Source organism: Protobothrops mucrosquamatus, unplaced genomic scaffold, assembly GCF_001527695.2.
Source record: "Protobothrops mucrosquamatus isolate PMUCROS unplaced genomic scaffold, P.Mucros_1.0 scaffold_10, whole genome shotgun sequence".
In the NCBI taxonomy this organism is placed as follows: Eukaryota; Metazoa; Chordata; class Lepidosauria; order Squamata; family Viperidae; genus Protobothrops; species Protobothrops mucrosquamatus.
Genome location: NW_015386086.1, coordinates 86,102 through 110,357, shown reverse-complemented (window position 1 = coordinate 110,357; position 24,256 = coordinate 86,102). Strand labels below are relative to the sequence as shown.

General features: G+C 44.8%; 1 protein-coding gene across 1 annotated transcript; it reads left to right on the top strand.

Annotated features, from left to right (window-relative positions):
• The first annotated feature begins 1,423 nt into the window (after positions 1-1,423).
• On the top strand, positions 1,424-23,715 carry IL17RE (interleukin 17 receptor E). The gene is made up of 13 exons (XM_029284870.1): positions 1,424-1,574; positions 2,556-2,689; positions 4,001-4,069; positions 4,459-4,525; positions 8,633-8,820; positions 9,172-9,225; positions 10,198-10,245; positions 12,293-12,338; positions 16,685-16,836; positions 17,015-17,083; positions 19,519-19,570; positions 21,541-21,648; positions 23,021-23,715. The coding sequence occupies exons 1-13, from the start codon at positions 1,424-1,426 to the stop codon at positions 23,713-23,715; spliced, it is 1,833 nt and encodes a 610-aa protein (XP_029140703.1).
• The last annotated feature ends 541 nt before the right edge of the window (positions 23,716-24,256 follow it).

Genomic DNA, 24,256 nt, shown 5'->3' with positions numbered 1-24,256 from the left:
AAGCAAATTCATGAGTCATCCTTGAGCATGAAGTTAGGCAATTGTGTGGCTGCACTGTAGGCTGTAGGAGAATTGGCTGAAGTCCATCTTCAGCCATCTTCAAGCTTACCCGATGGCTTTGGGTCTGTCATCTCTCTCAGCCCAACTCGAAAGAGCATGTGCCTCCTTCAGTTCCAGGAGAAAAGGGGGAAATATAAATATTATCAGTGAATCAATGAATAGATAGACAGTTCAAATGGTGGTAGTTTTTAGTGTTATCTTGAATTAAGCCAAAGATCTGTAATGGGCAGAAGGAATAATTTTGAGAAACAGGAGGAAGAGCCTTAAGCAAGACAATGGGCAGATTAAAAGAAACTTGAGCCTGGCCAAGCCCTGTAACTCGAGTAAGCATTTTAGACAAAACCATCCCTAGTTCTCAGGAAGATAAATGGAGGAAGTCGGAAACCTTCAGACTTGGACAATTGTGTAACTATATGCTTATAATTGTGCACGACTTAGGCTTTCTAGTCTGGTCTACCTTGGAGGCTTGGCAAGATCCATCATGGTTCACATGCTAGGAATAATAAGAGAAAGGGCTTTGACTCCAGCATTGTTTTTCCAGTGGCAGATGCAGTTTGACAGTTTCCAGGTGGCCAGTGGCGAGCAGGTACATGTCTCAGTGAAGACCATTCCTCCTGGGATGTTCAAACTCAACCAAAGCTATGCAGTCACTGACAACCAAGCAGGTAAGACAACTTTACAGGGCACATAAACCATGTTTGCATCACCTCATGATAAAGAATCTCCAAATGTATATTTAGAAAACCTGAAACTACTTTTGCTGGACATCAAAAACTTTAGCAATAGTAGTTAGGCTTATATGCTGCTTCATAGAGCTTTACAGCCCTCTCTAAGTGGTTTACAGAGTCAGCATATTGCCCCCAATAATTCTGCATCCTCATTTTACCAACCTCGGCAGGATGGAAGGCTGAGTCAACCTTGAGGCAGTCAGGATCGAACTCCTGGCAGTGGGCAGCCTGCAATACTGCATTCTAACCACTGCGCTCACCACGGCTCTCAGCATAGAGCAGTGATGGCGAACCTTTTAGAGGCCAAGTGCCCAAACCCCAACCCCAAACCCACTTATTTATCGCAAAGTGCCAGGGCATTGTGGTGCCCTCAGGGGGGGCATGGGGATGTGGCCCACTGGGTGGGCGTGTCTGGGGTGGGCATGGCCACCTCGATGCTGCTCATGGGGGGCACGCCTGTGGGGGCCGGGCAGGGTTGGGGGAGATCCAGGGGGTCTCTGGCGGGTGAGGCGGTGGGCAGGAGGTCCAGCATAGATGGGGGGAGGCATGCAATCCTAGCTGGGACTGGGGGGCCATGGTGCCCAGTTATCCGGCTTTCCCTGCTCGGGGTGGCCTTTGGCTTGCTGGGTGTGGGCATGCTCTACCACTTCTACTTGAGCGTGCTAGCTGGCCGTTTCGCCTCCTTTGTGCTGGGTGCGGCTGTTGCCCCGGGTGGCAGCAGCAGCCTAATGGACCTGCGCAAGCTGCTGGCAGCAGCAACACGCATGCTCATAGAGAGGGCTCCGAGTGCCGCCTCTGGCACGTGTGCCATAGGTTCGCCACCACTGGCATAGAGAGTTGCAAAATATTTAGTAAATAAAGAAGAGAAATGGTCAGGAGATCATTGGGAGGTTTTAAACTGGGATAAGAGGGAAAACACCACTTCCAGAACAGAGTACCTGCAGCCAACTTTGAGCTCCCTCTGGTGTGAGCTGATAACAAGATACAGATAGTCCTCCACTTATAACCATTTGTTTAGTGACTGTTCGAAGTTACAAGGGCATTGAAAAAAGTGACTTATGACCGTTTTTCACACTTAGGACTGTTGCAGCATCCCCTGTGGTCACATGGTCAAAATGTAGGCGCTTGGCAACTGGCATGTATTTGTGACAGGTCCATTGTCCTGGGGGGGGTGTCATGTGAGCAAAAGGTCACACCATTTATAACCTTCCCAGCTGGCTTCTGACGAGCAAAGTCAGGGGGAGAAGCCAAATTTGCTTAATGACCACATGATTCCCTTAACAACCGCACTGATTTATTTAACAACTTTGCCCAAAAGATTGTAAAACGAGGCAAAACTCTTAACCAAACAACCGCCTTACTTAGTGTTGGAAATTTGGGGCTCAGTTGTGGACTGCCTGTACAGTCACTGCCATGAAGTCACGTCCTGGGGGGGGGGAACTAGTGGGGCATCTTTGTGCCACAGCAAGGAGGCTGTGTGGTTGTAGCCTCTTGACAATAAGAGACTATTTTGCACAGGAAACCAGAAAAATAAATGAAGCGATATATTTACAGGGGAGACTATTGCTACAAAGCAGACATGTCAAACTCCTGACCCGCGGGCCGGACGCATCCTGCCGAAACCACGCCCACCCCATTGCCGGCAATGGGGGAAAAGTCGCGATACGTCGTGCGATGTCACATGACGTTGCGAGTTTGACATGCCTGCTATAAAGGAACTTGTCATGTGATGAGGCTTAATTTTCTACCCATGTCCCCCTCCTTCAGGACCTGAGTTCCACTACAGATGGGTACCAGCTGCCCGGGCTATTGAGGTGTCTGCTTCCAAGGCCGTCACTGTGCGCCTCTGCCATCGGCTGATGCTGGAATGCACAGAACTGCACCAATCTTTCCATCAGCAGGTGGGATCATAACGGGAGAAAAGTCAAATGCGGGGAACACCCGTGGCACGGGGGATGGTGGTTAAAAGAAAGGGAAACTGAGGCCAGGTGCGTTTCAGGAAGCGAACAATGTTGGTAGAAGTAAATGTTGGAAGCAAACTTTTCTGGCTTGGCATCAGGAACGCCGGAAGGGCAGCTTAGGATGATGTCTGTTGCGACTCACAGTGTTCCTTTCTTCCTTGCTCTCCAAGCTTTTTCCCGTTGCGCCATCTAGGGATGGCCAATCGATGGCTCGTTTCCCCCCTGTTGTTGTTTTTTCCCCAAAAAATACATAGAAAAAAAATCACTTGAACTATTAAACCATAAAACTGCATCACAGGTAGTCTTCGACTTGCAACAGTTCGTTCGGTGACCATTCCGAGTTACAACGTCATTAGAAAGAAAAGTGACGACCATTTTTCACACATACAATCGTTGCAGCATCTCCAGGGTCACGGGATCAAAATTCAGATGCTTGGCAACTCACTCTTCTTTTGCAGTGTCCTGGGGTCGTGTGATTCCCTTTTGGTACCTTCTCACAAACGAGGCCAATGGGAAAGCCAGATTCACTTAACAAACATGCAACTAACTGTCAAGTTTCGAAGCACGGATTTGCTGGTGCGACAAATATTGCTTCTCAGCTTGCCAACTAATTTGGGGGGAGGGAAGAGAGGTTTGGAATGCAGACTTCAAAAATTAAGAAGCCAGACTGTGAGACTCAAGGACGTTACGCCAGGTGTCTGGCCAGACCTAGAGATGCTTTCTCATAACAATATTTTTCTACTTGATTGGGCAACATGACGTAATCCAGAGAGAGGAGGGAGAATTCAATGTTTTTACTATGTGGGCTTGGGAGGGGCCTTGCCAGAGCTGGTTTTGGTTTCACTAGTGCCGAAGTGATGTGCTCAATAAAGTTTTACATTAAGAGATCGGAATGCAAGGTGTTTTTTTGGTTGGGTCCGTCAGTCGGAACCTTGACACTAACTTAAGAACTGCAGTGATTCACTTATCAACTGTGGCAAGAAAGGTCATAAAATGAGGCAAAGCTCACTTAACAACTGTCTCACTTGGCAACAGAAATTTTGGGTTCAGTTAGGGTTGTAAGTCGAAGACCATCTGTAATAGTCCAAATACGGTGGTGAAAATGAATTCTGGAACTCTGAACTTGTTTGGAGGGACTTTTTTTTAATGCTCAATTTATTTTGCTCTATTTTGTCGTCATTGGTGACTCTTGTAAAACTCAAAGTAGAATTTTGCTTATTTGTTTTTTTTTAATGGCTTGTTTTCTGCCAGGTATTGGTTTCCAAACATCGCCCTGCAGTGCTACAGTATGAGTTCCTTCTTCCTTGTCTGTGCATAGAGGTGTGTGCATCGTCTCAAGAGGCTCTGAGTGAGATTCTTTGAAATGGGACAATATGTAAAATTTGGGGGAAGGGATTAAAGAACCCTGCAAAAATTCAGTCTCCTGAGAGATTTCACTAGACTCCTTTGCATATTTATTGATTTATTTATTCATCAACATTATATGGCCGCTCATCTCACCCAAAAATAAGTGACTCTGGGTGCCGTTAAACAAAAATATAGAATGCCTAAACATAAATGCCTGCGTTGGTCTCTGCAGAAGGTGGGCAGATATTATTTGAGGTGCTCTGGACAATTCCCATCCTTGGCCCCACCTGAGGTCAACCACTTGGCCAAGAAATGGGAAGCAGTCAACTTGGATCTTTCTGACTTAGCTTTCTTTTCTGCAGGCATCGCATAACTACAGAGACAGCTTGCGCAAGATTGTGTGTCCATTCCAGGATCAGCCAGAAGCCTGTGAGTTCTGCTTTAGACAAGATTGATGACAGGTTTTTTTTTAATTAATTGGTTGATCGGGAGCTGGGATGCCATAGGTTATGGGAAGAGTTGTTGGCTCACAAATGGCAAATACAGTGGTAGCTTGGGACTCATCGTTAATTGGTTCCCAGAGACACAATGAGTACCAACAATGATGAGTACCAAACTCATTTTTCCTTTAAGACAGACATGTCAAACACAAGGCCCGGGGGCCGGATGTGGCCCGCGAAGTGGTTTCATGTGGCCCACAAAGCCATCCTGGAAACAGTGAGGGAACGGCCCCCGCTGCCTTGGCCCTGGCCCAGGCTGGCCGGAGCCAATGTACAATTTTGTGGTGGCCATCTATGCTGAAATGCATTCAGTCTTAGCTCCACAAGGCCGTCTAGAAACAGCGAGGAAGTAGCCCCTGCCGTGTCACCCCCGCCCCCTGGGTGCATGCTGGGGAGGTGTCACCCTTTGTGAGGAAGGAAGAAATGGACCATGCCTTGGCGCTTGTCCCGGTCCCACCCCCTTCTGCCAGAGACCCTCAGATCTGTCCTACTCCTGTCCAGGCCCCCACAGGCACCCTTGACGTGAACGATGTAGAGCTGGCCATGCCCACCCAGTAGGCCACACCCACTCCATCCACATCCACCCAGTAGGCCGCACCCACCTTGGCCACACCCACCCGGCCCCCCGAGGACAACCGCAATGCTAATGCGGCCCTCAATGAAATTGAGTTTGACACCCCTGCTTTAAGGAATAATGTAGTGAGTCACAAAGTAGCCAACCCCGGCAAATTCTAACTTGTGCGTGACTACTGAACAAACAATGAATACCAGGACAAAATGTTTACATCAAAATGTGCTGAATACCAAATTTGATGAGTTTCAAAGCAGTTGAGTACCAAGGTATCTTATGCCCATACTGTGGAATCCTTGGTGCTCTGAGCTTGGTTGTTTGCTTGCAGGCATTTCATTACCCAACTAGGTAATATCTCCAGTGCTAGGGACAGTGGGATTTGTTTCCTGCTTATATATAATAGTTTGCCCTGCCAGTGTTGATGGGGGTGTGATCCTGTCGTTGACAGTTCCTTGATAAGGGTATTGTTTGCTTGATTTTTGTCTGGTGTTAATCCCTGCTTATATGCATGTTGGCTATGAAAGTGTTTTTGGTTCCTTCTTAGCTTTTTTATTGTCACACTTCAATAGTGGGTAGGTGTGGATTATCTCTTCATGCCCATATCTTAGTGGCCTTTAGAGCCTTGCCGGTTTTTCCTCTCTACTCAGGAAGTCTATTATTTAGCTTGGAGGCAAGAAACAGACTGATGTGATAGCAGGAAACTAGTAATCTGGAATGTAACTGGGAAGACAATAGATCAATATGGAGAACAGGTTTTGTTTTTGTGTTTTTATTAACCTCACCTTTTTACCAGTACCTTGTTGTTCACACATTGTTTATCTTGTTGCAACGAAATATTCATTGGCTAATTTCTACATAAAAACATAGTTTAGAATAATAGTTTAAGGCAGACATGTCAAACACAAGGCCTGGGGGCTGGATGCGGCCCGTGAAGTGGTTTCATGTAGCCCGCGTAGCCATCCTGGAAACAGTGAGGGAACGGCCCCCGCTGCCTTGGCCCTGGCCCAGGACGGCCGGGAGCCAATGTACAATTTTGTGGTGGCCATCTATGCCAGTGGTGGCGAACCTATGGCATGGGTGCCAGAGGCGGCACTCAGAGCCCTCTCTGTGGGCACGCACGCCGTCGCCCCAATCCTAGGCCTTCAGCTGGGTTTTATAAAACCTTTTTGCTTTAGGCCTCCGCCGCCGTGTGCAAAAAAAAAAAGTTCAATCAATCAGTCAATTTCAACTTCTCGCAGGGAAAAAAAAATCTTGCAAAGTTGGAATTGATTGATTGAACTTTTTAGTCCCACCCAGTCTGCCGTTACCACCGCAGCTATGCCCACCCAATGGGCCACACCCACCCAATGGGCCACACCCACCCGGCACCCGACCATGCATAAGTGGGTTTTGGGTTGCAGTTTGGGCACTCGGTCTCTAAAAGGTTCGCCATCACTGATCTATGCTGAAACACATTCAGTCTTAGCTCCACAAGGCCGTCTAGAAACAGCAGGGAACCAGCCCCTGCCGCATCGGCCCCGCCCCCTGGGTGCATGCTGGGGAGGTGTCACCCTTTGTGAGGAAGGAAGAAATGGACCATGCCTTGGCGCTTGCCTCGGTCCCACCCCCTTCTGCCAGAGACCCTCAGATCTGTCCCACTCCTGCCCAGGCCCCCACAGGCACCCTTGACGTGAACGATGTAGAGCTGGCCATGCCCACCCAGTAGGCCATACCCACTCCATCCACGCCCACCCAGTAGGCTGCACCCACCCTGGCTACCCCCACCCCTCGAGGGCAACCGCAATGCTGATGCGGCCCTTAATGAAATTGAGTTTGACACCCCTGGTTTAAGGCACTAGCCTAGGAACCAGGAGACTGTAAGTTCTAGTCTTACCTAATGAAATCTTAATGAGGTCAGCCTGGTGACCTTGGGTCAGTCGCCTTCTCTCAATCCTAAGAAGAAGAAAAAATGAAGTTCTGAAATTATTGCCAAGAAAGCATCATAGACTTGTCTAGGGAGTTGCCTGGAGTCAAGAATGACGTGAAGGCACACACACTGACAAACACACATGCACACACACAGAAACAGAAACCTAAAACACATAAATAAAAATGTACTATGCATAACAGATAAAACTAAACTCTGCCAGATCATTGCCTGATCATTGGCAAACTGAATCAATCAATACTTCACTTCTGTTACAGTTATACTGAATCTCTGGCTTGCTTAATGAATACATATCTTGTCTGTGCTGTAAATGGTCTTTGTCAAGGTCTGAAAATGTTCCTTTTCGTTCTGCTACAGGGGCACTGCGCTTGCTCGGTTCACCAATCAAAAGACAGAGAGTTGTGGTGTTCGAAACAGTTATTTTCAAGTTGTGCTTAGCAAATGTTTGCAGAATCAGTTAGCTAATAAATGGTTAGTTGGCAGTCATTGGCCAGGTTCAAACATCAGCCTTAACGTGCTTTATTTGCTTTAGACTTTCTGAGATTTGTGAACCCAGCCAGTTTATATTTAACAAAATTGTGGCTATTATAAATGTGGAAGCTTAGCTGTTCTCTTTAAATCCAACAGAATTCATGGGACTTTTATGAAGATAAAACAGGATAACTTTACATAATTTCAATCTGTGTTTCTTGGATGAATAACATTCTCTGTGCCAACTCACTGTCGTATAGTTAATAATTAGAACTATTTCAAACATGCTGTAACATTTTAATTTTTCTGGGAAACTATGTAGTATCTTATTTTGTAACTTACCTTACATATAACATGTCAAAAGGGGAAGGAAGGAAGGAAGGAAGAAAGGAAGGAAGGAAGGAAGGAAGGATCATTTTCTCTTCCATATTTATTTCTACCCAAGAGAACAGAGTAGCTACTCAGCTGGGGTAGCTGTAGGTAGGAAATGGAATGGTAGAAACCAACATGTGTTTTTAACAGGTGTTTGTAGGCTTGTTTGTAACTAACCCAAAATCCATTTCCCAAACTCATACTCGCCTTTGCAATTTAGATTATTCTTTGTGGCAGATCAAATGGATTACTACATGCAGGCAGGAGGGAGAAAAGAGTATTTCTAAACAAAACAAAGCTGTTGTCTGGGCTTTCTGGAAAAAGATTGTTTCTCTTGACAAAATAAACACTAGCGACACACCTTACAATATAATACAATATTAATGTCATAGTATCAGAACACAGAGGAGGAACTGAAAAGCTGTCAGAAATTAGTATATATTTAGAAATGTTTAATTCGTTCATTCTTCAATCTATCATATTTATTTATCATGTCATATTTATCAGGTTTAGAGACCATCCATTTCCCTCAAAGAGTAACGCTGGGCAGTATAGAAATAACATAAAAACATAGAAATTGGTTCGTTCGTTCGTTCGTTCGTTCATTCATTCATTCATTCATTCATTCATTCATTCATTCATTCATTCATTCATTCATTCATTCATTCAGATATATTCCCTGCTTATTTTGCTAGATGCTGCAGATCTCTGGTCCTCAGCGTGCTTCCATGACTTCAGTTCCAGTGACAGGACCGAAATGGCCGTGTCTTTGAGTGGCCGCTGCTTCTTTCAGCCCACTGTCTCACTTTGCTGGAAGGAAAACCCTGCTCCAGAGGCAACCTGCCAAGATATCCCCAATTCCACCATCCCTGAAGCCAGCAAGGTGAAGGGACATAGAGAACACACTGAACGGGATGAGAATAACAAGGTTTTGTGACTTGATGAAGGGCAGCCAAGTAGCAAAATGAAGGCCAAGTGATTCTGGGAACTTACTTCCTTAGTGGAGGCCTTAGACTGACCCACTCCATCTCCTGAACAGATAGAAGAAAAAGGTGGAAGGCAGAACGGTGTTTGTTAAGGGAATGTCCTTATCAGGCAGATTCCAAGAGAGCCTCTTTCACCCTGCCATGCTGGCTGAGGAAATGAAAGAGAAGCAGGTGCGGGAAGATCATTCTGAGAGGTTTGTACATTGCACCTCTGGAATTCATTTGACTTATTTTCTTTATTTATTCAGGCTTCTATGCCGTTCCAGGGTGAAGACACCGAGAGTCTTACACTTCCTATTGCAGTAAGTAAGACTAAAAATCCCACAGCTAATCACAATCACATTCCCACCTAATCAGTGCATCGTGTCTGGAAACCTTGGGGCAAAATCATTCCTTTTGGCCAATCTCCAACAGATGGGTCAAAAAAAACCTCTCTGCTCCATGGAAGCGGGAGGGAAGAGGATGACCTTATATGTGGGGGAAGCCTGCTCCACAAGAGGGGCCCTTAGTCTTGTGCACCAGGTCCTTGATGATCACATTCCTTCAAAAGCGGGAGTCTTAATCTGGCTTTTCTTTCCAATCTCACTGGATAGGTAGATTGGCTCAGAGCAAGCAGTTTTGGAGATACCAGGCCTGCGCATGTAGGGCTTCCAAAGTAACAATCGGCATTTTAAATTGCACCCGAGAATTAACCAGTACCAAATGCAGCTCTTGTGTTAGGGATGCTATGTAGATCAGGGGTCCCCAACCCCCAGGGCCACAGCTTGTTCAAAACCAGGCCACGCGGGTGATGGGCAAGCATGTGAGTGGCGGATAAGCGCATGCGTGAAGCCCCACTCGCATGGGTGGTAGGCCCTTGTGCTCGCGCATGAAGTTCCACTTGCAGAAGCAGAGGGCCCTTGAGCGGAGGGTGCTTGTGCTTGCGTTGGAAAGGTTGGGGACCGCTGATGTGGATGAACTCCAGCACACCTATAATTACTAGAACCGCTACATTTTGAACAAGTTGGAGAAAAAATGCAGCCAGACGCTCCTGATTTTTAATAACATCTGGAGGCAGCATAGTCCCCATTCTTAGTCCTTGTAAATATAGTAATAGAAAGATTTGCTGATTGAGTTTGCTTTACCAACGTTATTAAGAGGCAAGAAGGACTTAATTTCACAAAGAAATTATGGGTTCTGAGAGAGAGAGGGAGAGACAGAGAGAGAGAGAGAGACAGAAATAGAAAGAAAGAGATGATCCCTTCCATTGTCCTAATATGTAGTTCTTACTCTAGGCGTACATCATTAAAAGCGTAGATGTGAATCCACAGCTCTGCTTCAAGGTAAGAGATCCAGCTACATACAGACACCCATCACATCCTTACAAGATAGTTGCCGCTTAAGAACTGAGTTACTATGATGTATTACAAGTCTAATGAAAGCTCTTGAATTTTTAAGGTACAAGCATACAGTGAAAGCAATGAACTTTATCTAGTTTAGATGCTGTTGAAGATTGTATCTGTGCTGTTATGAAAGTACACAGCCATGATGCATGTATATACGCCAGTTGCGCCCCTTTCTGGATCGGGATGCCCTACGCACAGTCACTCAAGCCCTCGTTGTTTCCCGCCTGGACTATTGCAATGCTCTCTACATGGGGCTCCCCTTGAGGTGCACCCGGAGGCTCCAGCTAGTTCAGAATGCGGCTGCGCGGGGGATTTTGGGGGCCTCTAGATACTCCCATGTAACACCTCTCCTGCGTGAGCTGCACTGGCTGCCGGTGGCCTTCCGGGTGCGCTTCAAGGTGTTAGTAACAACTTTTAAAGCGCTCCATGGCAATGGACCTAGGTATTTGCAAGACCGCCTCCTACCAAACACCTCCCTTCGACCAGTCCGCTCCCACAGAGAGGGCCTTCTTAGAGTGCCGTCGGCCAGANTAATAATAATAATAATAATAATAATAATAATAATAATAATAATATAGGGAGTCCTCGACTTACGACTTGTTGCTTAGCAACTGTTTGAAGTTATGGTGAACCTCCTTGTGGGGGGACTTACAACCCAGTTCCAAAGTTCCAAGGTGACCCTTCCCACCGCGATCATGTTGGGTCTTCGGCAACTGGCCCGCATTTACAGCTGTTTGCAATGTCCCACAGTCACACGACCCGCATTTTGTGAGAGTTTTGTCAAAAAATGACACTTACTTCCATTTTTCGGCAAAAACAGCCCATAGTGAACTATTGGTTTATTTAATGATCGCTGCAAAAAGGTCATAAAATCAGGTCAGTCATAACTTATGATTGTGAGGGGCAGACTGCACTAAGGCAGGGGTGTCAAACTGCCGGCCCGTGGGCCAGATGCGTCACGGCGAAACCGTGCCCACCCTATTGCCGGCAATGGGAAAAAAAGTCGCGATACGTCGTGAAACGTCATGTGACGTTACAAGTTTGATACCCCTGCATTAAGGCTATAAATTGAGGACCACCTCTAAAGCAAAATGCGCCATTCCAAAGGAAAATTACTCAGCGCAAACTACGTCTTTGTAAATCTTTGATACTTGGTAAACAGTCATCAAAAAGTCTTTTAAAATGTATCTGTCATACATTTACAGTATAGAAATCTGATTGTTGTAGTTATCCGGAGTTATATTGTATAAGAAGGGGGCCATGTAAGTCTTTTAAATAAAGAAGCAAAATAAATAAAAAAAGCATAGAAAGTTTCTCCAAGGACAATAGACAATAGCAGCATATAATATGCATATTTATTTAAAATTCTGTTGATTATCTCAAGTAGTGTTAGAAGATGATGATGTGATACCTCTAGAAAGGTTGCTATGGGCTACGTCTGCATGACTACAAATGACTCAGTCCTTAGAAAAAATACCTAATGTAGGGATTGCTAATATGTTATCTGCAAGGTACCTCTGCTTTGCCTACATACCTGTGACTTCCCAAATTGAATTAAAATAGAAATGATGGCAAATCACATTAGATCTTTTTTGATCTTGTATGAGATGTCATGAGAGTTTAAGTTAAAATACACGAGGTCCAGTGAGATTTTGGCAAAGTTTAATTTTTAAAACAATGTTATTATTACTGGTTGAATTACAGATTTCCCTCCCCCCATAAATTATAGTAAATCATCATTTCTAGAAGTCTTTAAAATCAAGTTAAATAGGCTGCATCCTTCAGGCAATAATTAAAACACTTACTATAGCTCAGTCCTTTGATTTAGGGCAGTTCCTCATTCTAGTTTGTATGACAAATATTTAATGAAGAAAGGTATGAGGTTAACAGGAGGACTTAATTTTTTTTGAGTATTAAATCTGTGTAAATATTAACTGCAGGGTTTTATATGATGAGTCACAACTCAATGATTTATCTTTTTTAGTTTTCTTACATGAACAGCAGCCACATTGAGTGCCCACGCCAGACAGGTGAGTCTACCTAAGTCACAATGCGAACCTCTATCTTTGTTTTCAGGGAGAGACCCTGGGATTAATGATGAATCTGTACCTGTTGAATTGAATGAGTTTATTAGGATACCAAGCCCCTCATTCAGGAATATCAATTTCTTTGTACTGTTCTTCTGAATAAACTCTTAATGAACATCATATCTTCACAATTGGTACTCGTCAGCTAATGAACCTTTGTGATTACAAGCCATTGCTTTGTAACCTGCTACTGTCTGGATTCTCTTTGAGTATCTCTAGCCTGTGGTCTGCCCATTCAAATTTTCTTTGCAAATGCCTAGTAGAGGGGTCTTCAAACTTGGCCCTTTTATGACTTGTGGACTTCGTCTCTCAGAATTCCTCAGCCAGCTTGCCTGGCTGAGGAATTCTGGGAGTTGAAGTCCACAAGTCATAAAAGGGCCAAGTTTGAAGACCCCTGGCCTAAAGCAACTCTGAGAGTTTATTCCTAAGTAATGGTTTGCAATAATTAATAGAGACAATTTTTATTTAACCGCAACCATAGCTTCCGAGGTGTAGCCTTAACATTAAGACTATGTTCTGGGATTTCCATCCAATCCTGGTTAAAAGGAAAAACTAGAGTGCTTCATAAATTAACGGAGGAATAGAATCAAGATCACGTGAAGTATTAATACCACTTTACAATGCCTTGATAAGGCCACACTTGGAATACTGCATCCAGTTTTGGTCACCACGATGTAAAAAAGATGTTGAGACTCTAGAAAGAGTACAGAGAAGAACAACAAAGATGATTAGGGGACTGGAGGCTAAAACATAGAAGGAACGGTTGCTGGAATTGGGTATGTCTGGTTTAACGAAGAGAAGGACGAGGGGGGACATGATAGCAGTGTTCCAATATCTCAGGGGCTGCCACAAAGAAGAGGGAGTCAAGCTATTCTCCAAAGCACCTGAAGGCAGGACAAGGAGCAACGGGTGGAAGCTAACCAAAGAGAGAAGCAACCTAGAACTAAGGAGAAACTTCCTGACAGTTAGTACAATTAACCAGTGGAACAACCTGCCTCCAGAAGCGGTGAATGCACCAACACTGGAAGTTTTTAAGAAGAAACTGGACAGCCATTTGTCCAAAATGGTATAGGGTTTCCTGCCTGAGCGGGGGGTTGGACTAGATGACCTCCAAGGTCCCTTCCAACTTTATCATCATCATTATTATTAAATGGATCATGCTACAGGTCTGTCCATTTTGTACATATCACAACCAGATGTGGGGCGAATGGTTCTGTGTTGTATACTGCAAGTTGCAATCAATGAATGGAATTTTGTGATCTGAATCCAGTGGTAGGATGCTAAGCAGGGAGATTAACATTTTCACAATTTCCAGTTAGATGTGATAGTAGTTTTCGACGTGAAACTTTAAAGGATATAAAATGAAATGCTTATTTGCTTTGAAAGACCTTTTGGTCTTCAAGGTGCATAGTGTATGTACAGCTATAACTGAACAGGAGCAGAAGGTAATGTTATCAGAAAGACGGGTAGCACCAGCTCACTACCTCCAGGAAGATTGGTAATTGGAAAAAATGTAGAAGTAATCAAAAAAGGGCAGATTTCAAACTTATAAGATCTGGGGGTTTGTTTGAAAAAAAAAGTCCAAGATTTAGGCATTAAGATGAACTCAGCTATTTATTTTTAAAATCAGACCTGATTGCTCAAGTCTTTCACATAAAAAAAACTTGCCTCATTCCTCTGTTGTGAAGTATTTCTTCATTTCAGCAATATAATCTGGGCCAGAACGAGTGAGAAACATTGACTTGTTAATATTCAAACCTTTGGGAAACATGATCTTCTAGAACAGTGTTTCTCAACCTTGACAATTTTAAGGCATGTGGACTTCAACTCCCAGAATTCCACAGCCAGCATTGCTGGCTGTGGAATTCTGGGAGTTGAAGTCCACATGCCTTAAAATTGTCAAGGTTGAGAAACACTGTTCTAGAAATCAAAGCAAAAAGTCAGATCTGCTCTATATCATTGGTTGTAACCATCACACTGCCTTATACGGAGCCTGCATCATTCATCGATCTAGCCCAGTGATGGCGAACCTTTTAGAGACTGAGTGCCCAAACTGCAACCCAAAACCCACTTATGCATCGTCGAGTGCCAGGTGGGTGTGGCCCATTGGTAGGGTGTGACCAATTGGGTGGCCGTGGCCCATTGGGTGGGCATGGCTGCGGTGGTAACGGCAGATTGGGTGGGACTAAAAAGTTCAATCAATCAATTCCAACTTTGCAAGAACATTTTTTTTCCCGCAAGAAGTTGAAATTGACTTATTGAACCTTTTTTTTTTTTTTTGCACATGGCGGCGGAGGCCTAAAGCGAAAAGGTTTTATAAAACCCAGCTGAAAACCTAGGACTGGGGCGACGACACGCGTGCCCACAGAGAGGGCTCTGAGTGTCACCTCTGGCACCCGTGCCATAGGTTCGCCACCACTGATCTAGCCTATTTCAATGTTCCCAACCTGTTATCTTCCAGATATGTTGAATGTCCGTTCTCTTAATTCCCAGTCAGCAGGATCTAGCTAGCTAGAGATAAAGGAAGTTAAAGTTCATCATATCAGGTCTATATCCTGGGCTTGGAAAATTAGTCTACCCAAGTAGCAGCAGCTCTCTGAAAAAGTAAACTTAATTTATTTTCCCAGGAGATATTCAAACCTAGCATTGGTGCTCCACAACTGGGATCATGACCTTTGTACATAACCTCAATGAATTTTAGGGAGTTCTTAAATATGAAAAAAAATTACTGGATAAGTGAGAAGTATAGGTAGTCCTCAACTTATGACCACAGTTCAGCCCAAAATTTCTGTTGCTAAGAGAGACAGTTGTTAAATGAGTTTCATCCCATTTTACGACCTTTCTTGCCGCAGTTGTTAAGTGAAACACAGCACTTGTTAAGTTAATAACACGGTTGTTAAATGAATCTGGCTTCCCCATTGACTTTGCTTGTCAAAAGGTTGGAAAGGTGATCACATAACCTTGGGACACTGCAACCGTCATAAATAGGGACCACTTGTCTGAATTTTGATCATGTGACCATGGGGATGCTGCAACTAACTATGAAAAATGGTCATAAGTCACCTTTTTCAGTGTTGTAACTCTGAAAGGTCACTAAATGAATGGTTGTAAGACAAGGACTATCTGTATTTAATTCTGCATGCATACAGAGTCTTCAGACACAGGATTCCGCAAAACAACAAAAGTTGAAAAGACTCAGAATCCTCGGTGTAGGTGAATTTGTTAATAACCTCAGTGTCAGTACATTTATCACTTACAAGTAGTCCTCGACTTACAACAGTTCATTTAGTGACCGTTCAAAGTTACAATGGCACTGAAAAAAGTGAATTATGACCGTTTTTCACACTTACGACCTTTGCAGCATCTCCGTGATCAGGTGATCAAAATTCAGATGCTTGGCAAATAATAGCAGCAGTAGCAATAGCAATAGCAGTAGCAGTAGCAGTAGCAGTAGCAGTAGCAGTAGTAATAATAATAATAATAATAATAATAATAATAATAATAATAATAATAATAATAATAATAATAATAATAATAATAGAGTTGGAAGGGACCTTGGAGGTCTTCTAGTCCAACCCCCTGCTCAGGTAGGAAACCCTATACCATTTCAGACAAATGGCTGTCCAGTCTCTTCTTGAAAACGTCCAGTGTTGGAGCCTTCACCGCTTCTGGAGGCAGGTTGTTCCACTGGTTAATTGTTCTGTCAGGAAGTTTCTCCTTAGTTCTAAGTTGCTTCTTTCTTTGGTTAGCTTCCACCCGTTGTTCCTTGTCCTGCCTTCAGGCGCTTTGGAGAATAGCTTGACTCCCTCTTCTTTGTGGCAGCCCCTGAGATATTGGAACACTGCTATCATGTCCCCCCTCGTCCTTCTCTTCATTGAACTAGACATGCCCAATTCCAGCAACCGTTCCTTATATGTTTTAGCCTCCAGTCCCCTAACTGGTTCAGTCCCCAAACTCCACTTCCCTTATGACCGTTGCTGTGTCCCCAGGTCTCATGATCACATTTTACGAACCTCTGGCAAGCAAAGTCAATGGGGAAGCCAGATTCACTTAACAACCGGGTTGCTCACTTCTCAATTGCAATGGTTCACTTAACAACTGAAGCAAGAAAGGTTGTAAAACAGGGCAAAACTCACTTAACACATATCTCACTTAACAACAGAAATCTTGAGCTCAATTGCGGCCGTAAGTCGAGGGCTTCCTGTATAGTATACTTCTCCTCAAAAGATTGGAAATAATAGGGCATTGACTGAAGAATGAACACAAGCGACTTTGTTCTTTCTTTCTAGATACTACCTGGAATGTCTCTCTCAATGAGAAATTCCTGCAACTTCACTTAAACTTCCGTTCTCGCACACCAGCTTCCTTTAGTTCAGCCTTATGCCAGCCGGTATCTTCAAGCCACTGCAGACCTGAACCATCTGTCTATACCATCACCCATGTAAGTGACTCCCGGTCTCAAGAGGAGGAATTTGAGGTAGTTTCCAGAAATATCTCAGTCATGACTATTGGGTGAGGAAAGCCTAAAATATGATGTTCTACTTGACATGGACGCGGTAGCAGAGGAAGGACACGGTAGCAGAGGAAGGATGGATTTAATTCAAGATTATGTTTTGCAGACGGGGGGATCTGCCTTGGGGGAGCTGAACCTCATTCTTCCTTGGACAGCCCTGACAAGTTGTGTACTGGTAAGGACCAGCTTACCTTCTTCCATCACTTAGCAATTAATTAAGGAAGGAATCATTCCTTAGTGAAATTTTTTAGTACAGGGAGTCAATTAAAGGTAGTGTCAATATTCCGACAGAGGAAACTCTTCAAAGAACTTTGAGGCATTGTTTACCTTAAAGAATCTTTATTTGAGCAGCATAGCATCAGCACATAAGCGAAGCCAAAATCTGGATTTCCCCTCCCCTTAGCACATAGTATCAAACACAATTCCCTCCTCTAATTAACAGTCATAAATCACATTCTCCAATTAGTTTGAAATGCAGGCTTTCCCTCCTTTACTCCAACCCGCCATTTCTTATCATCTCTTATTTCAAAAGCCCTGAGTTCACGCACTGTCTAAATAATTCCCATCACATTCCTCCTCCTCCCCCAGTATCATCTAATTCTAAGAGTAAAGCATAAGAAAGAAAAAGGCTGCATCTCCATGTTGTCAAAGCAAGAACATCCAATGTTAGCAGCATTGACAGGTTGTTTAGTGAGGAATTGTGACTGGCAGCTGGGCTGTTAAGCAAAGCAGTCGCTAAGTGAAAATCACATCACCTGGATGTTATGGGTTTTGTTATGATTACGATTTTATTTCAGTTTTCCTTTTGCTTCCGCTATTTCCCTCAGGAGAACTGGGGGTTCTTTCTCTCTGAGGACATCTCGGTACGGGGTGGATAAGCAAGTGAAAATAAGAGCAGAGAGAGAGACACTGTGAACGTCACAAATGCAGGGACTAATGGCTGGGTCATTTTTTTAGCACTGTTGTAACTTTGAATGGCCACTATAATAATAATAATAATAATAATAATAATAATAATAATAATAATAATAATAATAATAATAATAAAGTTGGAAGGGACCTCGGAGGTCATCTAGTCCAACCTCCTGCTCAGGCAGGAAACCCTATACCATTTCGGACAAATGGTTGTCCAGTTTCTTCTTAAAAACTTCCAGGGTTGGTGCATTCACCGCTTCTGGAGGCAGGTTGTTCCACTGGTTAATTGTTCTAACTGTCAGGAAGTTTCTCCTTAGTTCTAGGTTGCTTCTCTCTTTGGTTAGTTTCCACCCGTTGCTTCTTGTCCTGCCTTCAGGCGCCTTGGAGAATAGCTTGACTCCCTCTTCTTTGTGGCAGCCCCTGAGATATTGGAACACTGCTATCAAAGGTTACAGGTAGTCCTCGACTTACAACCGCAATGGGGGACCAGAAATTCTGTTGCTCAGTAAGGAGGTTGTTAAGTGAGCTGTGCCCAATTTTACGACGTTTTTTCCCACGGCTGTAAAGCAAATCACTGCAGTTGTTAAGTGAATTATGCAATCGTTAAGCGGACCTGGCTTCCCCCCCATTGACTTTGCTTCTCGGAAGCCATCTGAGTATGGTTTGCAAATGGTGACCAGGATGCTGCAACCATCATAAATTGTTGCCAAGCCCCTGAATTTTGATCCTATGACCTTGGGGATGCTGCAGTGGTTATAAATGCAAGGACTGGTCGTAAATCCCTTTTTTTCAGTGCCCTAACTTTGAATAGTTACTGAACAAATGGATCCAAGTCGAGGACTGCCTGCATCTGCAAATTAGCTAACAAATTAGCTAAGCAACGGGTGGAAACTAATCAAGGAGAGAAGCAACCTAGAACTAAGGAGAAACTTCCTGACAGTTAAAACAATTAACCAGTGGAACAACCTGCCTCCAGAAGTGGTAAATGCTCCAACACTGGAAGTTTTTAAGAAGAGACTGGACAGCCATTTGTCCAAAATGGTATAGGGTTTCCTGCCTGAGCAGAGGGTTGGACTAGATGACCTTCAAGGTCCCTTCCAACACTACTACTACTACTACTACTACTACTACTATTACTACTACTACTACTACTACTATTATTATTATTATTATTATTATTATTATAAAACTTGATAAGAATAAAATGCCAGATCAACGGGAGCACCGAGGTACACATTAACACATTTCATCCCTATGCAGGTAGTTCTCGACTTACGACCGCAACCGAGTCCAAAATTTCCGTTGTTAAGTGAGACATCTGGGAAGTGATTTTTGCCCCATTTTAACGACCTTTCTTGCCTCAGTTGTTAAGTGAATCACTGCAGTAACCCGGTTGTTAAGTGAATCTGGCTTCCCCACTGACTTTGAGTATCGCAAAAAGGGGATCACGAGACCTTGGGACACAGCAACGGGTCAATAAATATGAACCAGTTGCCAAGCATCTGAATTGTGATCGCGTGATCCTGGGGAGGCTGGCAAAGGTCGTAACCGTGAAAAACGGTCCTAAGTCACATTTTTCAGTGCCGTTGTAACTTTGAACGGTCACTAAATGAACTGTTGTAAGTCGAGGACTATCTGTACTGAGTTCCACTGTCCCATTCCACCTCTTTTTTTTTGTTTTGTTTCATTTGTCAGGTGTGGCGTTCTGATGTACAGTTTGCTGGCAAGCGACTTCTGTGTCCAGATGGTAAGTTACAAGACTGTCCCGTGAAGAATAGGGTAAATAAACAGGAGGCTGTGTGATCTTATTGTGAAAAATGTCCATTATATTGTGTCTTCTGTGGTGCTTCTTGGGAGGTAGAGAGAGCACTCCTGGGTCTTCTCACCGGAGTTATGTCTTGCTCAAATATTTTGAAGAAATTCCAGATCTTAAAGCAGGGGTGTCAAACTCAATTTCATTGAGGGCTGCATCAGCATTGTGGTTGCCCTCAGGGGGCCTGGTGGGTGTGGCCAAGGTGGGTGCGGCCTACTGGGTGGGCGTGGATGGAATGAGTGTGGCCTACTGGGTGGATGTGGCCAGCTCTACATCGTTCGCGTCAAGGGCGCCTGTGGGGGCCTGGGCAGGAGTGGGACAGATCTGAGGATCTCTGGCAGAAGGGGGTGGGACCGGGGCAAGTGCCAAGGCATGGTCCACTGGAGGAGCCTCATTGTTCCTCTCAGGCCTTGCGGGGGGTGAGGGGGCTTATGGAGCTAAGACTGAATGCATTTCAGCATAGAGGGCCACCACAAAATTGTACATTGGCTCCCGGTTGGCCTGGGCCAGGGCCAAGGCAGAGGGGGCCGTTCCCTCACTGTTTCCAGGATGGTTTCGCGGGCCACATGAAACCACTTCGCGGGCCGCATCCGGCCCCCGGGCCTTGTGTTTGACATGTCTGTCTTAAAGAAACAAGCTAGAGCAGTGGTGGCGAACGTATGGCACGCATGCCAGAGGTGGCACTTGGAGCCCTCTCTGTGGGCACACGTGCCATTGCCTTAGCCTTGCCTCCCCCCGCGACCCCCTCACCCGCAGCCCCCCGGAGGAGAGTTGCCCCCGAGCATGGCCCACATGGGGCAGCACAGCCAAGGACATGGCAGCCAGGCAGCGTAGACAAGACTCCGCCCTTACGCCCCATCGCGCACAGTTGATGCTGTGGGGTGCAGGCAGAGGGCGTGGCCGCCATGGCGCTGCTGGGCTGCCTGGGTGATCTGCGGTGGACCCTGGAGGCGGTGAGTGGCCCTGCGGGCAGGCAGGGTAGGGGCGTGGGGCAGGGCCAGTTTTTGGGCACTCAGTCTCTAAAAGGTTCGCCAACACTGAGCTAGAGGATTTATGGAAGGGTCGACAATGGTGGTTCAAACCAATGAATGAAAGCATTAGGACATTCCTGAGAAAGCAGAATGACATGATTAATGATAGCAATCTGAGGAATTACTAGCATTCCTTTCTCTCTCTGATGGCCACAGGAAGAAATGATATGACAATCTCAATTAAAGATTAACAAGGGAAAGCACAGATAAAAATGTTGCAATGAAGGTAGCAGATCCATTTTCTCCTGTTCTTGTTTTTCCAACCTTACATTCAGTCCACCCTGTTTCCCTACGAGTTTGTAAGATTTTATTTAAAGTGGGCGCTATGATTCCAACCTTGTATCATGTAAAATGGATGGTTTGATTAAAAAATTGCCTAGTATGAAAATAACGAATCAGATTTATTCCCCTAATGTATTACACAAGAAAGGGAAATAATTATGCTGCAGAATTCAGAAGTGTCCTTTTCAAAACATACCTGAGTTCTGTCTGTGTTCAGCCAATCAACCAGTCATTCTTTGGTTATCCCAGTGTTTTTTCAAACTTGGCAACTTTAAGATGTGTGGACTTCAACTGGTTGGGGAATTCTGGGAGTTGTAGTCAGTGGTGGGATTCAAATATGTGAACAACGGGTTCTCTCTGTGGATGCCGCTTCCGGAAGTCCATTCTGGGCCTGGGCAACAAAAAAATTAGCTACCGGTTCTGCCGAAGTGTTGCGAACTGGCTGAATCCCACCTGACAGGCCCAGATTGGGGAAAAGTGATAAGTAGGAGATAACACATGAATACATTTCTGCAGAAATGCACGGGTGATCAAGAATTACTTCCTGTAGCGATTTTACATCGCTTTCCTTCAAATTTCTTTTTCTGCTAGTTTCTCAACGACGCTGGGGGTTGCTGGCCTTTGCTGTAGTTTTGGGCCTGGGATTGTTGGCTTTGGCGATCTTCCTGATTCACTGGAATATGCACAAACTCCGTAGAGGTAAAAAGCATCAGAAGAACTGGTTTATAATGGGTGTGGGTGGAAAAAAGGGGATTCTATACTTTTACCCAGGGGTAGTCAACCTTGGCTCTTTTATGACTCGTGGACTTCAACTCCCAGAATTCCTGAGCCAGCTATGCTGGCTCAGGAATTCTGGGAGTTGAAGTCCACGAGTCATAAAAGAGCCAAGGTTGACTACCCCTGCTTTTACCGATCTCAAGCAGCGAAACAGAACATATTATTTTGCAGCAGAGCCCTCTCAATTTCATCACTGGAGGTCTCCAAGAAGAGACTGGACAGCTATTTGAGCAGGGAGTTGGACTAGAAGACCTCCAAGGTCCCTTCCAACTCATCCCGACTCTTGAGAAATTCAGGCTCCTACGGTAGTCAGCCAGAAGGATAATAAACTTTTTGCAACATGCATACACCTGATACACATTTAATGCTAAATGTGGCTGGTTTGTTGTATTTGGTCATTAGCCCAATACAAGCAGCCCTTGGTTGGTCACTTAGTGATCGTTTGAAGCTACAACAGACTCTTTAAAAGAATACTTACAACCAGCATTCAAAGTTCCCATAGCAAACTATGCTTAATGACCCTGGCGTTTGCTTAATGATTGTGGCAAAAGAGAGTGTAACATTGGTTGTGGTCATATGACTCACTTAATCACGGTCATGACTTAAAAACCAAAATTGCACACTTGTAATTACACTTGTAAGTCGAGGATTACCAGTATGCAGATCTGCTGATCAGGGCTTATTATTATTATTACAGGATCTTGAGACATGTATATTCGCTTAGTATTACATATAGAACAGTCCACACTAACTTGTTCAGTAATCTGTATTTTAAACACTGTCAGAGTGCTGGTTTAATGTTGTATCTACATCGATCTACAGTGTTAATAAAAAAAAACACAAGCAAACTAAAATGGAACATGTACTGGGGACAATGGCATAGAGAGAAAGACTAAAAAGAAATGAATTTGAATTGATTCAGGTGCATGTACATACTTTAAGGAATTATTTCTGAGGCTTCCAAATGTGGATTATTAAAAAAAAAGAAACTCTACCTTTACCGTGTGTCTTGTCTTTGAGATAAATATGTGAAATGCAAGGTCAAATCAAATATCTCATTACAGTCTTTGACTAGCCTTTACAATAAAAGAGTATAGTATAAAAGAGAAATAGTTTAGCACAACAATTTGTTGGGGAAGTGAAACAATGTAATAGGACAATAAAACAACCTCGCTAATTAAACGTTTTGGAAGATCAGTTGTTCCTTGGCAGGTTATTAGATTCCAATAAAAAAAAAGGACCCAAGATCCTGTAAGAAGCATCCCTCATCCCTTTCATTTCTGTTCTCTTCCAGATGCGCCCGGCCGGCACCATTCTTGTCCCATCCTGCTGATCTATTCTCCTGATTCAGAGGAACACAAACAGTTGGTCTGCTCCTTTGCTGCATTGTTGAGGTCGGCGCTGGGCTGCCCTGTGCTTTTGGACCTCTGGGAGTTGGGCCATGTGGGACGACTTGGCATCTTGCCCTGGGTGTATGCCCAACGGGAACTCGTGGGTCGCAAGCAGGGCCAGGTGCTACTGCTGTGGAGTGCGGGCAGTGCCCGCGCTTACGGACTCTGGCAAGGAGAGGCAAGTAGCCATGGTAGGAAAGCTCCAGAGCCCTATGACCTCTTTGGGGCAGCCATGGCCTGTCTACAAAGTGAACTTCAGGGTGTGTCTGGAACAGTCCAGCAATGTGACTGGGTCATTGCCTATTTCAATAAACTGTGCGACCGGCGGGATATTCCACGTGCTCTGCGCCTTCTTCCCCGTTACCGCCTGCCTCAGGACCTGCCAGACCTGGTTGGGGTCCTGCAGGGCAACTCCAGCTCAGGACCCAGCTGGCTCCATGCTAGCGCCAAGGCCCTTGTTTGCCACCTGCTCAAAGCCGAGAAGAAGAGGAGCTCACGGAAGCAGCGGAATCAACCGTGGAGCAAGAACGTCAAGAGACTGGAGGAATCCCTGTTCCCCCTCGCTCAACTCAAGGTGCACAGGCCAAGCTGCACTTGAGAGAGGGCTATGGACTGAGGGTGTATTGCAAAATGGGATCGGTCCCACTGGTTATCCGTAGGCAGAAGTTATTCCTTGGGCCTCAGAAGGATTGGCTTCCTTATGGTGCCTGTGAAATGGCACCTGTAATGGCATCTTGGCCGGTAATGCCACTGCCAAAAATGCAAAGGAAGGGGTCCAAGCTCAGCTAAACGTGTAAAGCAGAGAGATTACTCTGGTTGCCGGAGAGCCCCCCCTCCATCACCTGATGGTCATGGCATCTGTTGCCATAGAGACGGCAGGGTACTGCAAAGAGGAGGTCATGTTGCCTTGCTGTTGAAAGCAGGATGGTGCAATATGAATGTTGTGGGCAGGTGTGTGTGTGTGTGTGTGATTCACAGGTGCTGCTTCCTAGCCAATTCCTCCTGGAGGATGGTAAGCTTGTCAAAAAGCAGCCAGGTTAGGCCCAGGGAAGAGAGGGCCTTGTTGCAAGCTAGATGGACTAAATGGAGAGACTGAATTCTTGCTTTGTTCACTATCCATCACTTCAGGACTCTAACCC